This window comes from Onthophagus taurus, chromosome 10, assembly GCF_036711975.1.
Source record: "Onthophagus taurus isolate NC chromosome 10, IU_Otau_3.0, whole genome shotgun sequence".
Lineage (NCBI taxonomy): Eukaryota > Metazoa > Arthropoda > Insecta > Coleoptera > Scarabaeidae > Onthophagus > Onthophagus taurus.
The window spans coordinates 11,468,949-11,485,297 of NC_091975.1; the positions used below are offsets into that span (position 1 = coordinate 11,468,949).

The window sequence follows — 16,349 nt, forward strand, 5'->3', positions numbered from 1 at the left end:
ACACAACACTTGATATTTAATAAACATTTTATTAAATATAAATCAACGTACATTCTTAGTTTAAACTTATTCTAAGATTTTGGTTACCGCCATTTACAGACATGACAGCTTCTTATCTGTAGCGCCCTCTTTTAGTTGTTCTTACAAACATTAAATCTATTACACAACAAAATCTACTTTATCTACATTTATAATTTGATGTAATGAAGCGATTTAATTAACAATAACAAATACAATTTTAATTAAATTTAATAATCAAAATCAATTATAACTTCAATATTTAAAGATTTTTCAATATAACCTCACTTTTAAAAATTAAAATTAACATGTCATTAAATAACATAACCTCACTTTTAAATGTCATCAAAACTTGTCAACAATTTTTTAATGTGATTAAGAGAAATTTTTTGAGTAATGTCACGAATAATAGTCGGTGGGGGCATTAGCGGCTTATCAGCCGCTTATTACGCTATGAAACAACCGACAAATCAACCTTTAATAGTTTTAGAAGCAACGGATCGTTTTGGGGGTTGGTTAAAAACGACTCGATTAATCGATGGGACAATTTTCGAACAAGCAGCGCGAACGATTCGGCCCAGCGGAATTTCAGGCGCAAACACTTTACAATTAGTCGAAGAATTAGGGTTGGGAGACGAAATTATGCCCGTTTCGAAACTAAGCCCGGCTGCAAAAAACAGAATGATTTACGCAAACGGGTCGTTACATTCCTTACCGAATTCATTAATGGGGTTGTTTCGACGGCAAGAACCGTTTAGCAAACCTTTAATTTATTATTTAATGAACGACGTTATAACACCAAAAAAGCACGTTTTAGGAGATGACGAATCTTTGTACAGTTTCGCTTCGAGACGATTCGGAAATGAAGTCGCTGATTATTTAATATCCCCCGTTGTCTGCGGAATCTGCGGCGGCGATGCTAAAGAAATCAGCGTAAAATTTTTGATGAAACCTTTATTTGAAAAGGAACAAAGATACGGGAGTGTTTTGCAAGGGTTGTTTTTCGACGGTTTAACCAAAAAGAGAGAAAATTTAATGGATAGTCGGTTGTTGTTGCGTTCGAGGAGTGAAAAATGGAACGTTTATTCCTTTAAAAATGGAATTGAAGTCTTACCCAGGACATTAAAGAAAAAACTTGATTCGAAAGGCATTGATATTAGGGCTAACACAAAAATTGTCGATGTTGAGTTAAATAAACACTCAGTTATTTGTAAAACTGAATCAGGTGATTGCATCGTTGGTAATGAAATTATTAGTTCAATCCCCGCGTTTGAATTAAGCACCCTATTAAAGAATCACCACCCTGAATTAGCCTCAATTTTAGCGAGTATTCAATACGCTTCGATGTGCGTGGTTAATTTACAATACAATGGAAAGGTTATTCCTAAGGAAGGTTTTGGTTTTTTGGTGGCGCCCAACGAAGAATCGCCTTTATTAGGAGTGATTTTTGATAGTTGTTGTTTTCCGTATCGAGAAACGACGGTTTTAACCGCGATGATTGGAGGATATAAATACCACAAATACATTAATAACAATACAAGCGAGAAAGAGATGGAAATTATTGCGTTAAAGGAATTGAAGAGGATGTTGAAACTTGATGAGAAACCGCAATCTGTGAAAGTTCAATTCTTGAAGAACTGTATTCCCCAGTACATGGTTGGTCATGAAATGAAAGTGAAAGAAATTGAGGGTTATATTAAAAGGAATCGTTTGCCTTTGGCTATTTGCGGGTCGTCTTATTATGGTGTTGGTGTTAATGATGTGATATTTTCTGCTAAAAAGGCTATTGATGAAATTAGGGATTAAATTAAATTTTTAATTTGTATTTTTTTATTGTTTATTTTAATTTCCTTGGGTTTGTAAAGCTTCCTTTCCTAGAAAAAAAAGAAAAAACATTGTATTATTATTTTTGTATAGAGAAATCATAAAGAATGAGTAATGTCATTGTATTAAGCCGGCGCTACAGTTAATTCCATATCAACGTAAAACTAATCCGTGCAAAAAGTCAAAGCACCTCAATTTAGAGATCGATATCTTCGCAACCGCTCGATAAAAAAAATTTCGACAAAGTTTGTTGTAATCACTGAACATTTCTACGTAACATATCGCTGCTCCAGTAAAAAACTAAACATGGACTACATATTGTAGCGCATCACGCACTCTTATTATTTTTATATAGAAACATCATGTTATATCACCATGGGTTGTTATATCAACATAATGTATTTTCCCATGGCGATTTTGTTATAGTCATAAAAATAATAAATAAACTGGTAGACAAACATAAAACAGTCTACCAAATACTCCATTTTAATTTTTAATATTTTATTATATGGTTAATTAATATAGAGTTACAAATAAATATACTCTATAATTGGTGACCCCGACTATTTTCAAAAAAGAAAATATATAATAATAACCATATAATAAATCTATAATAAACACCAATCGAAGAAGAATTAGAAGAAGACGAAATATACACATGGAATAAAAACGACAAGAAGAAATTTACCAGAAATACGGAATAAAGAAATCTACTACAAGAAGAATTCTGCGTTTCATAAAAGAAAAATCTACCTAAGAAAAATAAGAGAAGAAGAAACCTACTATTACAACTAATCATCATAATAACTGATTTTTGGGTGAGTGACAATTGTTTCTATTCCTCATAAGTCAGACATTATATTCTTCAAATTTTCAATCATTGATTCTTCGATACTAAACAAGGTTTCATTCAAAATGCCCGATAATAACGTTGGTGTTACACAAAATTTTTCCGAAAATTTTTCTGCAGTGCGACTTCCACCTTTTTGGGTATCAAAACCTGAAATCTGGTTTACTCAGGTGGAAGCAAAATTTTCAATTTGTAATGTGCAGAATGACAAAGCTAAATACAATCTGGTGATTTCTAATTTACCGTTAGAAATCATTTCATCAGTTATTGATGTGATTAATAACCCACCAGACACAAACTTATATCCTTTTCTTAAAAAACCTTTAATTGATAGACTATCACAAAGTGAGGAGAAACGTCTAGATGATCTCCTGTCGGGTTCAGAGATGGGAAATCAAAAACCATCTGAATTCTTCCGAGGTATGATGGTTACTGCAGGTGGTTCTCAAGTTGTAAGTCAAGACTTACTTTTAAAACTTTGGAAGAGGAGGCTTCCACACACAATTTCAGTTGCCTTACTGGCCTCTGGAAAAAGTGATCCACTTGAATTACTAACGATGGCAGATAAAATTTGGGATTCTTTAAATTCCGGTCCTTATTCATCATTAAAAGTTTCAGAAATTACGCCTGCCCAAAATTCACATTCGACGCATGATTTTCCTTTATTAAAAGCCATCAGTGATTTAACTTCAACTTGTCAAACTTTGTTGCAAACTGTAACACAACAACACACATCTATTGCATCTATTCAAAATAAAATAAATAACTTACAACAGAGTGTTGAAGATATAAATTCTTTACAACGTCAGTGTTGTTCACATTGTCGTTACAATGACAATTCTTCATTTCGTTCGCGCAATCGTACTCCTTCTCGAGAACGTTCAAACATTTGCAAATTTCATAGCAGATATGGTACCAAAGCTTATAGTTGTGAAGGTACTTGGTGTAAATTCCATAATTTAATAAAAAATAAACCAACTACATCCTATTCAAATTCAAAAAACTAATTAAAGTTTCGATAGAAAAATCCTCACCTTCTTCAAAATCAATTAACCAAATATCTTCCAGACTTTTTGTATATGATAATAAAAATAACCTGCGATTTTTGATTGACACCGGAGCTGACATTTCTGTCATTCCAAATAAATTTTATCCCTTAAATCAAAAAGACTCACAGTCCATACTTACTGCGGCTAACGGTTCTGTAATCGATACTTATGGTAAAAAATTACTAACCGTCTCTTTAAATTTACGAAGAAATTTTCCTTTCGTTTTCACTATTGCGAATGTTACAAAACCAATTATTGGAGCTGATTTCATCAATAAATTCGCCATTTTAGTTGATATAAAAAATCGACAATTGATAGACTCAAAGACCACTTTATCTACTTATGGCACGTTAGCCAACTCAGAAATTTCTTCCCCTAAATTATTTTCTATCGAAACTGAATTTACAAATCTTTTAAAATCCTTTCCAAATTTAACCACTATTCCAGATTTTAATTTACCTGTTAAACATAATGTTAAACATTATATTATAACCGATTCACATCTTCCATTTTGTAGGCCGAGACGACTTGACAAAACTAAATTTGCAATCGCCAAAAGAGAATTCAATGATATGGTAGAACTCGGTATTTGTAGATCATCTTCTTCTTCTGTTGCTTCACCCTTACACATGGTACCTAAAAAAGATTGTCAAGACTGGCGTCCTTGTGGCGACTATCGTCAGTTAAATTTAGTAACGGTACCAGACAGATACCCATTACCTCATTTGCAAGATTTTAATTTGAACCTTCATGGTTGCACAATTTTTTCAAAAATCGATCTTGTACGAGCGTATCACCAGATACCAGTAGCAGAAGAAGATATCTACAAAACCGCTATCACTACCCCTTTCGGTCTCTATGAGTTCTCTAGAATGCCATTTGGGTTAAAAAACGCAGCCCAAACGTTTCAACGATTTATAAATGAAGTAACTTCCGGTTTAAGTTTCATTTTTGTCTACCTGGATGATATCCTTATTGCTAGTAAAGACAAAAATGAACATTTAATTCACCTTCGACAACTTTTTGAAAGATTAGACAGTTTTGGAATCAACATTAAACCGTCTAAATGTGTTTTTGGAGTAAGTTCAATAGATTTTTTAAGCCATCATATATCTTCCAAAGGGTCTCGTCCAACTCAATCAAAAATTGAAGCAATAAATAATTTTCCTCAACCTCAAAATCTGAAAGAACTCCAAAGATTTCTTGGAATGATCAATTTCTATCACAGATTTGTACCCAATTTTTCTGAAATTCTTGGACCCTTGCATTCTCTTTCGACCACACTTTGCAAAAATAATCAGAAGCAAATTACTGTGTGGGCAGACGAGCACACCAACTCTTTTTCACGTGCTAAAGATCTATTATCTCAGTCCGTATATATCGCGCATCCAAATCCTTCAGCCAATTTGACATTAACAACAGATGCCTCTAATACAGGTATGGGTGCAGTTCTGTCTCAGGCTATTAATAATACGACCCAACCCGTTGCTTTCTTTTCAAAAAAGTTATCACCTAGTCAAATAAATTACTCAACTTTTGATAGGGAACTTTTAGCTATTTATTCATCTATTAAATATTTCAAACATTTTTTATACGGCAACCAATTTACAATTTACACTGATCACAAACCGTTAGTTAATTCCATTCATTCCAAATCAGATAAAACACCAAGACAAACACGTTATCTTCATTATATATCTCAATTCACTTCAGACATCAGGTATATTAAAGGCGATTCTAACATTATTGCAGACACAATGTCACGCATTAATATAGAATCCCTCAATTTTCCTTATCCTGATTTAAAAGAGATTAAACATGCTCAATCTACAGATCTTCAGTTACAACATCTCTTACAAGTCCAATCGCGAGGTAATACTAATTTTACACTCGTTGAAGAAAAATCAGTTTTTCCTGATATAACTCTTTGGTGTGATGTCTCAACATCCATTCCTAAAATTTATATTCCCGAAAAATTTCGCAAACAAATTTTCCAAAAATTTCACAATGTTTCACATCTTGGTATACGTGCAACTCGTCATTTATTAAAGATGCGTTTCTTTTGGCCCCACATGAGTAAAGACATTTATCTTTGGACTAGATCATGTATACCATGTCAAAAAACTAAAATTAATAAATATACAAAATCTCCTATAAAGCATATAAAGGTTCCACAAGGAAGATTTCAACATATACATATAGATCTTGTTGGACCTCTTACTCCTTCTTCTGGTTATTCATATATTTTAACTGTTATTGAACGTTTTACTCGATGGCCAGAAGCTTTTCCGGTTATAGACACTTCAGCAAGCACCATAGCAAATACACTTTTTCAAAATTACTTTTCACGATTTGGTATTCCGCACACAATTACTCATGACAAAGGGCGACAATTTGAATCTCAACTTTTTTCAAAATTTGCCATGTTAATTGGTACTACACAAATTAGTACTTCTGCTTATCATCCGCAAAGCAATGGAATTTTGGAGAGATTTCATCGTACACTCAAAAATTCCATTGTTGCACGTGGTAGTAGCAACAGGTGGTTTCACGATCTTCCAATAATTTTATTAGGACTCAGATCGTCTTTAAAAGAAGATCTGGGATGTTCTTCTGCTGAACTTGTGTTTGGACAACCGCTTCGTCTTCCAGGCGAATTCTTTCTTAAGTCAAACTCTTCGATAGACACAGATCAACTTCTTATTAGCCTGCGTGAATCTTTTGCAAACTTGAGACCAACTCAGACTAACTTTCATTCAAAATTAAAACCTTTCATACACAAAGAATTGTTTAAATCAAATTTTGTTTTTGTAAAAATTCAAGGAATAAAAAATTCTTTATCGTCCAGATTTGAAGGTCCTTTCAAAGTTATTAAGAGAATGGATAAATACTTTGTTATTCTAAAGAATAATCGCCACACTTCAATACATATTGATCATTTACAACCAGCATTCTTGTTGAATGAAACCTTGCATGATATTAATACTGTTAAAGAACATCCTAAAAAAGTAAAATTTTCCTTTTTATAATTTAAACAAATGCTTATTATTTCAATGTATATAATGTCTTTCTTGTGCAGACTAAAGACAATTGTTACCACCCTCTATGGATTTCCTTTCCTTCTTCGTTCTTTTTATTTCTATGTTTGAAACATCGTCATTAATTTAAATTTTTAATTTTTATTGAAGGGGGGAATAATTGTAGCGCATCACGCACTCTTATTATTTTTATATAGAAACATCATGTTATATCACCATGGGTTGTTATATCAACATAATGTATTTTCCCATGGCGATTTTGTTATAGTCATAAAAATAATAAATAAACTGGTAGACAAACATAAAACAGTCTACCAAATACTCCATTTTAATTTTTAATATTTTATTATATGGTTAATTAATATAGAGTTACAAATAAATATACTCTATACATATGAATGGCCGTGGTAAAAATAAATTGTATATGTACCTAGGTAAACTTATCTTAAATATATCCAGCGCTTCTCGAAATCTACATCCTAATTTAATTAATATCGATTGTTCTGATCAGAATTTTTGCTACCTAAATCCAATTGTAACAGTAAACTAGCTTATGGCGTATATGATAATGACATTAGTGTTAAGTTTGTTAATCCGGACGACGATGACGTGTCAAAGACAATTAAAATTTTACACTATAATATACAGAGTCTTAATGGCAAAAGCTTGCAGCTTGAAATTTTTGCCAAAGATAATAATTTTGATATTCTGTGTTTAAATGAACATTGGTTGTCAGATGATGAGATAAATTCTTTGAAAATAGATGGGTTTGCTAATACATCAAATTTTTGTCGCCATGTTCATAACCGCCATGTAATAATTATACAACTATATACCCTAAACAATTTTCGTTTGATTTAATGTATTTTTCCAATGAAATTGACTTTGAAGCTGCAGGCTTGCTTGTTAACGGTGTTCAGCTCGTGACAGTCTATCGCTCTCCTAACGGAGATTTTCATCTTTATTTATCAAAATTATCAGAACTTTTAGGGAGGTTATCATTTGATAGAGGTGTTGTAGTGTCTGGGGACTTTAATGTTCATTTTGAATCAAAATCTAAAGAGTCTTGGCTATTGCGGGATCTTTTTTCATCATTCGGATTGAGCATAGCTACGAAAGAAGCTACTAGATTAAACGCTTGCCTTGATAATGTATTTACTAACCTTGATACTAATCTTTGGAATGTAAAGGTGGTGAACCCATGTTTGTCGGATCACTCGGCGATCTCTTTCGAGTGTAACATTGCTAATTGCTACCCTAAATCTAAATCTAAAATTAGTTATCGACCAATTACTCGCTACGGACTTATAAAATTTTATAATTTTGTTGAGAAAATTGATTTTTCCTTTATTAATCAATCGAATATTGACGTAAATACTAAATTCAAAGTATTTGTTGAACTATTATCTGATGCTCTAAATTCTTGCTTTCAATTAAAAACTAAAATTGTCGATAGTAAAGACATCGACACTAATCATGTATCCTGGTTTAATAACGAAGTTAAACTAGCTAGAGATCTGCTCAATTTGGTTTCTGATCTTAACAAATCCTTTCCAGAGTTTATTCCTTGGGACTGTGTAAGGACTTGTAGAAGGCACTATCGTAGAATTATACTTAAAAATAAAAAAGTAGCAAACAGTAGATACATTTCTAATTCTAAAAATACCCAGAGGGCTGTGTGGAATGTTATCAAAAACAACAACCCTAGGCGAGCTATTGATGGCGTGAATGAATGTAATGCGGATGACTTTAACAGTTGCTTCTGCAATATTGCGGAAGAACTACTTTCTGATATTCCACTACATCAAAGTAAAGGTTAATAATGATAATGTTAATTTTTTTTCGGGACAGTTCAATTTTCATGAAATATCGTTTAACGACATGAGAAATGTCATTTCTACGCTTAAGAATACTTCCAGTAAAGATATTTATGGTTTGAATCCGAACATCATAAAAGTTATTCAAAACATAAATATTATTCCCTTAGCTAAGCTGATTAATCAATGTATTGCTGTTCATATTTTCCCTGATTGCTTAAAAATAAGTAAAGTGGTACCTGTTTATGCATTTCAAAATTATGCATTTTCTGCAAGCTTTTCGATTTACACGGTTTTGACTTGAAAATCTTTAATTTTCGATTTACACGTTTTTCTCAGGAACGTATCTACCGTGTAAATCGGGGGATAGGTGTATTATACTTCGATTTACACAATTACATTAACTGATCTTCAAAAAATCATAATAAATTGGAGCTTTCATAAATCGTTATGAAACTATCAGCATTTGTAGTACAAATAATAAGCTTTGCAATGAAAGAAACGATTTTTGAAAAGACAAATTACTTTTTGAGATATTAAGTTTTAGATCCTGGTTTACTCAATTATATTCACTCATCCTCAAAAAATCATAATAAACCGGGGCTTTCATAAATCGTTATGAAATTATCAGAGATTGTAATACAAATTATAAGCTTTCTAATGCATCAAACGGTTTTTCAAAAAACAATTTAGTTTTTGAAATATTAAGTTTTAAACATTTTCTCAATTTTCAAAATTATATTCATGCATTTTCAAAAAATCGTAATAAATCGGAGCTTCCATAAATCATTATGAAATTATCATCATTAATAATACAAATTATAAGCTTTGCAATAAAAGAAACGATTTTTCAAAAAAAAATTCAGTTTTTGAGATATTAATTATTATACATCGATTTACACAATTATATTAACTGATTTTCAAAAAATCATAATAAATTGGAGCTTTCGTAAATCGTTATGAAACTATCAGCATTTGTAGTACAAATAATAAGCTTTGCAATGAAAGAAACGATTTTTGAAAAGACAAATTACTTTTTGAGATATTAAGTTTTAGATCCTGGTTTACTCAATTATATTCACTCATCCTCAAAAAATCATAATAAACCGGGGCTTTCATAAATCGTTATGAAATTATCAGAGATTGTAATACAAATTATAAGCTTTCTAATGCATCAAACGGTTTTTCAAAAAACAATTTAGTTTTTGAAATATTAAGTTTTAAACATTTTCTCAATTTTCAAAATTATATTCATGCATTTTCAAAAAATCGTAATAAATCGGAGCTTCCATAAATCATTATGAAATTATCATCATTAATAATACAAATTATAAGCTTTTCAATAAAATAAACGATTTTTCAAAAAAAAATTCAGTTTTTGAGATATTAATTATTATACATCGATTTACACAATTATATTAACTGATCTTCAAAAAATCATAATAAATTGGAGCTTTCGTAAATCGGTATGAAACTATCAGCATTTGTAATACAAATAATATGCTTTGCAATGAAAGAAACGATTTTTGAAAAAAAAAATTAGTTTTTGAGATATTAATTATTATACATCGATTTACACAATTATATTAACTGATCTTCAAAAAATCATAATAAATTGGAGCTTTCATAAATACTGTGATTGAACACGTGCGCTGTGTACACATCTCACGGGGAATCCCGAGCTTATGTGCTGACCTAAAATATATTATAGTTCGTTTTTTTTCTATAATACTTGTTAATGTAAATTTTTTAGGGTTTCTGTTGGTATTATTTAGAACCCTTATAAAATTTATGTTGTTTTCCTGATTTTTAGTAACATTTTCAGTAACTAAATAGTTGAGGTTAAAATACTAATACATTTTTAGATAAATTCGACTTTAATAAAGTACATATCTGTTGTAAAAACGTGCTACAAAGTAATTAAATAGAACAAAACACCTTTTCTAGGTAAATAAATGGTAAATAAACACCCCACAAGATTTTTTATGCACCTTTTCTTTTTGAATAACGAAAGCTCAAACGTCAATGTGACATATTTATTTCAAAACATGATAAAACAAAACTCCCTGTTAATTTTGCCAACTTGACAACAATTTGACAGGTATTATAGCAAAAAAATGAACTATACATATTTTAACCTGTCAATGCATTTTATTTTTATTTCTGTGTACATCAAATTTTCACAATTTCGAATTTTTCTCGATATCTATATGTCTGAGTGCAAAAGTGCAAGCGAGCAATATTGTTTACAAAAAAATTTGTTACAACTTTTGCCTTAAAAGTATTTTTGTAACATGCTCAGATTCCCTAATGTCACCATCAACAACTTAAAAGAGCAACAAATTGATCAAATTTTCAACATTTCGAATTTTTTTCGATATCTATACGTCTGGGAGTAAAAGTGTAAGAAAGATTATTGTTAAGAATAAAATTTGCTACAACTTTTGTTGAAAAAGTTTTTTTCTCACTTGCTCACATTTCCTAATATCACCATCAACAACTTGAAAAAACAGCAAATTCATTAAATTTTCATAGTTTCGAATTTTTCTTGATATCTATGTGTCTGAGTGCAAAAGTGCAATAGAGCAATATTGTTTACAATAAAATTTGTTACAACTTTTGTCTAAAAAGTATTTTTGTAACATGCTCACATTTCCTAATGTCACCATCAACAACTTGAAAAAACAGCAAATTCATCAAATTTTCATAGTTTCGAATTTTTCTCGATATCTATGTGTCTGAGTGCAAAAGTGCAAGAGAGCAATATTGTTTGCAATAAAATTTGTTACAACTTTTGTCTAAAAAGTATTTTTGTAACATGCTCAGATTCCCTAATATCACCATCAACAACTTAAAAAAGCAACAAATTCATCAAATTTTCACCATTTCGAATTTTTCTTGATATCTATGTATCTGGGAGCAAAAATGTAAGAGAGACTATTGTTAAGAATAAAATTTCCTACAACTTTTGTTCAAAAAGTTTTTTTCTCACTTGCTCACATTTCCTAATGTCACCATCAACAACTTGAAAAAACAACAAATTCATCAAATTTTCATAGTTTCGAATTTTTCTTGATATCTATGTGTCTGGGAGCAAAAGTGTAAGAGAGATTATTGTTAAGAATAAAATTTCCTACAATTTTTTTTGAAAAAGTTTTTTTCTCACTTGCTCACATTTCCTAATATCACCATCAACAACTTGAAAAAACAGCAAATTGATTAAATTTTCATAGTTTCGAATTTTTCTTGATATCTATGTGTCTGGGTGTAAAAGTGCAAGAGAGGAATATTGTTTACAATAAAATTTGTCACAATTTTTGCCTTAAAAGTATTTTTGTAACATGCTCAGATTCTCTAATGTCACCATCAACAACTTAAAAAAGCAACAAATTCATCAAATTTTCACCATTTCGAATTTTTCTTGATATCTATGTATCTGGGAGCAAAAGTGTAAGAGAGATTATTGTTAAGAATAAAATTTCCTACAACTTTTGTTCAAAAATTTTTTTTCTCACTTGCTCACATTTCCTAATATCACCATCAACAATTTGAAAAAACAGCAAATTCATCAAATTTTCATGGTTTCGAATTTTTCTTGATATCTATGTATCTGGATGCAAAAGTGCAAGAGAGCAATATTGTTTACAATAAAATTTGTTACAACTTTTGCCTTAAAAGTATTTTTGTAACATGCTCAGATTCCCTAATGTCACCATCAACAACTTAAAAAAGCAACAAATTCATCAAATTTTCACCATTTCGAATTTTTCTTGATATCTATGTATCTGGGAGCAAAAGTGTAAGAGAGATTATTGTCAAGAATAAAATTTCCTACAACTTTTGTTGAAAAATTTTTTTTCTCACTTGCTCACATTTCCTAATGTCACCATCAACAACTTGAAAAAACAACAAATTGGTCAAATTTTCATAGTTTCGAATTTTTCTTGATATCTATGTGTCTGAGTGCAAAAGTGCAAGAGAGCAATATTGTTTGCAATAAAATTTGTTACAACTTTTGTCTAAAAAGTATTTTTGTAACATGCCCAGATTCCCTAATGTCACCATCAACAACTTAAAAAAGCAACAAATTCATAAAATTTTCACTATTTCGAATTTTTCTTGATATCTATGTATCTGGGAGCAAAAGTGTAAGAGAGACTATTGTTAAGAATAAAATTTCCTACAATTTTTGTTGAAAAAGTTTTTTTCTCACTTGCTCATATTTCCTAATGTCACCATCAACAACTTGAAAAAACAACAAATTGATCAAATTTTCACAGTTTCGAATTTTTCTCGATATCTATGTATCTGGGAGCAAAAGTGCAAGAGAGCAATATTGTTTGCAATAAAATTTGTTACAACTTTTGTCTTAAAAGTATTTTTGTAACATGCTCAGATTCCCTAATGTCACCATCCACAACTTAAAAGAGCAACAAATTGATCAAATTTTCACCATTTCGAATTTTTCTTGATATCTATGCGTCTGGGAGTAAAAGTGGAAGAAAGACTATTGTTAAGAATAAAATTTCCTATAACTTTTATTGAAAAAGTTTTTTTCTCACTTGCTCACATTTCCTAATGTCACCATCAACAACTTGAAAAAACAGCAAATTCATCAAATTTTCATAGTTTCGAATTTTTCTCGATATCTATGTGTCTGAGTGCAAAAGTGCAAGAGAGCAATATTGTTTGCAATAAAATTTGTTACAACTTTTGTCTAAAAAGTATTTTTGTAACATGCTCAGGTTCCCTAATGTCACCATCAACAACTTAAAAAAGCAACAAATTCATAAAATTTTCACCATTTCGAATTTTTCTCGATATCTATGTGTCTGGGAGCAAAAGTGTAAGAGAGACTATTGTTAAGAATAAAATTTCCTACAACTTTTCTTGAAAAAGTTTTTTTCTCACTTGCTCACATTTCCTAATATCACCATCAACAACTTGAAAAAACAGCAAATTGATTAAATTTTCATAGTTTCGAATTTTTCTTGATATCTATGTGTCTGAGTGCAAAAGTGCAAGAGAGCAATATTGTTTGCAATAAAATTTGTTACAACTTTTGTCTAAAGAGTATTTTTGTAACATGCTCAGATTCCCTAATGTTACCATCAACAACTTAAAAAAGCAACAAATTCATCAAATTTTCACCATTTCGAATTTTTCTTGATATCTATGTGTCTGGGAGCAAAAGTGTAAGAGAGATTATTGTTAAGAATAAAATTTCCTATAACTTTTATTGAAAAAGTTTTTTTCTCACTTGCTCACATTTCCTAATATCACCATCAACAACTTGAAAAACCAACAAATTCATCAAATTTTCATAGTTTCGAATTTTTCTTGATATCTATGTGTCTGAGTGCAAAAGTGCAAGAGAGCAATATTGTTTGCAATAAAATTTGTTACAACTTTTGTCTAAAAAGTATTTTTGTAACATACTCAGATTCCCTAATGTCGCCATCAACAACTTAAAAGAGCAACAAATTGATCAAATTTTCACCAATTCGAATTTTTCTCGATATCTATGTGTCTGGGAGCAAAAGTGTAAGAGAGACTATTGTTAAGAATAAAATTTCCTAGAACTGTTGTTGAAAAAATTTTTTTCTCACTTGCTCGCATTTCCTAATGTCACCATCAACAACTTAAAAAAGCAACAAATTCATCAAATTTATACCATTTCGAATTTTCCTCGATATCTATGTGTCTCGGAGCAAAAGTGTAAGAGAGATTATTGTTAAGAATAAAATTTCCTACAAATTTTGTTGAAAAAGTTTTTTTCTCACTTGCTCACATTTTCTAATATCACCATCAACAACTTGAAAAAACAGCAAATTCATCAAATTTTCATAGTTTCGAATTTTTCTTGATATCTATGTGTCTGAGTGCAAAAGTGCAAGAGAGCAATATTGTTTGCAATAAAATTTGTTACAACTTTTGTCTAAAAAGTATTTTTGTAACATGCTCAAATTCCCTAATGTCACCATCAACAACTTAAAAAAGCAACAAATTCATCAAATTTTCACCATTTAGACTTTTTCTCGATATCTATGTATCTGGGAGCAAAAGTGTAAGAGAGATTATTGTTAAGAATAAAATTTCCTATAACTTTTATTCAAAAAGTTTTTTTCTCACTGCTCACATTTCCTAATATCACCATCAACAACTTGAAAAAACAGCAAATTCATCAAATTTTCATAGTTTCGAATTTTTCTTGATATCTATGTGTCTGAGTGCAAAAGTGCAAGAGAGCAATATTGTTTGCAATAAAATTTGTTACAACTTTTGTCTTAAAAGTATTTTTGTAACATGCTCAGATTCCCTAATGTCACCATCAACAACTTAAAAAAGCAACAAATTCATCAAATTTTCACCATTTCGAATTTTTCTCGATATCTATGTATCTGGAAGTAAAAGTGTAAGAGAGATTATTGTTAAGAATAAAATTTCCTATAACTTTTATTGAAAAAGTTTTTTTCTCACTTGCTCACATTTCCTAATGTCACCATCAACAACTTGAAAAAACAATGAATTCATCAAATTTTCATATTTTTCTTGATATCTATGTGTCTGAGTGCAAAAGTGCAAGAGAGCAATATTGTTTATAACAAAATTTGTAATATTATGTTACCATCAAGAATTTGAAAATACCAACCATACTGCCTGGATTCCTGATTTAACATGGAAACAAATCAAAATAAACTGTGAAACATGTTGATTTATTTTTACCATTCTTTATCTATACAATTCTTGTCTATCTCTCATCATAGGGAAGCACCATAACAAAGTACTCAAATTTATAAGAAACAAGCTATGGGAACCTAACAAATACTTACCACAGATAATCATTTTAAACATTACAACAAAAGAGATAAAAATACTTCTATTAACAAAAATGCATATTTATTCATACTTAATAGGTACAGCTTTAATATGTTTTAAAATAAAAATGCTAAGATGCAGTTATATAAGCCAAATATTTAACACTAAGTCAATTGTTACTACTAAACAACATGCAGCAAAGACTAAAAGAATAATTTTTATGTGCTTTTACCTGCATATTTCACTTCATCAAAAGCTTTTCTCGCTTTTTTCAGTTCCTCATTCATTGTTAGTAGGTCTTTTACCCTAGCATATTTTCGAGGGTCTTTTCGTACTAAAAATACTATATCTTCAACTTGTACTCGACCTGTTCTTCCAATTTCCATTGCCCTAATAATAATAATAAATATAAAATTAATTAGCACATTTAAAAGGTTTATTTATTTAATTACTTATGAGTCATTTCCGTAATAAACTCAATCACTAAATCTTCTATAATATCAACACTTTCTGTGTAAGGATTTTGATCATCACCAAAACCATACATCATACACCTTAATTCTTTACTAAAAAGCCTTTTTCTTCCATCGCTACATAGGGCTAATTGGGCATCGTTTCCTTCTTCTTCCTCAAACTAAATTATTGATTAAGAAGTTATTTTAGGGTGATTAAAACTTACTTGTTCTTCATCAACAGCAGCCATTTTGTTTGATGATAAACACCAAGCATAGATCGGTAACTCACCCTGTATAATCAAAGGATTCTTATAGTTCGCGAGATGAGAATCACCCAAATACTTAATTTATTAATAACAAACTTAAAGCTGTGTATGTGTATTATAAATTTAAGTAAATAAATAAGAATTAATATTTTACAATTTATCACTAAACTTAGTCCCTTGGAAAAGAGATGGCGCCACATCGCTTGATGTCAA

At 30.3% G+C, this 16,349-nt stretch overlaps 2 protein-coding genes across 2 annotated transcripts; one reads left to right on the forward strand and one right to left on the reverse strand.

Moving 5' to 3' along the window:
• Positions 1-335: 335 nt before the first annotated feature.
• LOC111418298 (protoporphyrinogen oxidase) lies at positions 336-1,843 on the forward strand. Its single transcript, XM_023050806.2, has one exon. It carries the CDS (start codon positions 415-417, stop codon positions 1,822-1,824), a length of 1,410 nt encoding a protein of 469 aa, XP_022906574.2. The 5' UTR covers positions 336-414; the 3' UTR covers positions 1,825-1,843.
• Positions 1,826-16,220, reverse strand: LOC111418301 (TATA-box binding protein associated factor 13). Its single transcript, XM_023050809.2, has 4 exons — positions 16,095-16,220; positions 15,868-16,049; positions 15,648-15,805; positions 1,826-1,892 (listed from the first exon to the last, which is right to left on the reverse strand). The coding sequence occupies exons 1-4, from the start codon at positions 16,116-16,118 to the stop codon at positions 1,861-1,863; spliced, it is 396 nt and encodes a 131-aa protein (XP_022906577.1). The 5' UTR covers positions 16,119-16,220; the 3' UTR covers positions 1,826-1,860.
• Between the last annotated feature and the right edge of the window lie 129 nt (positions 16,221-16,349).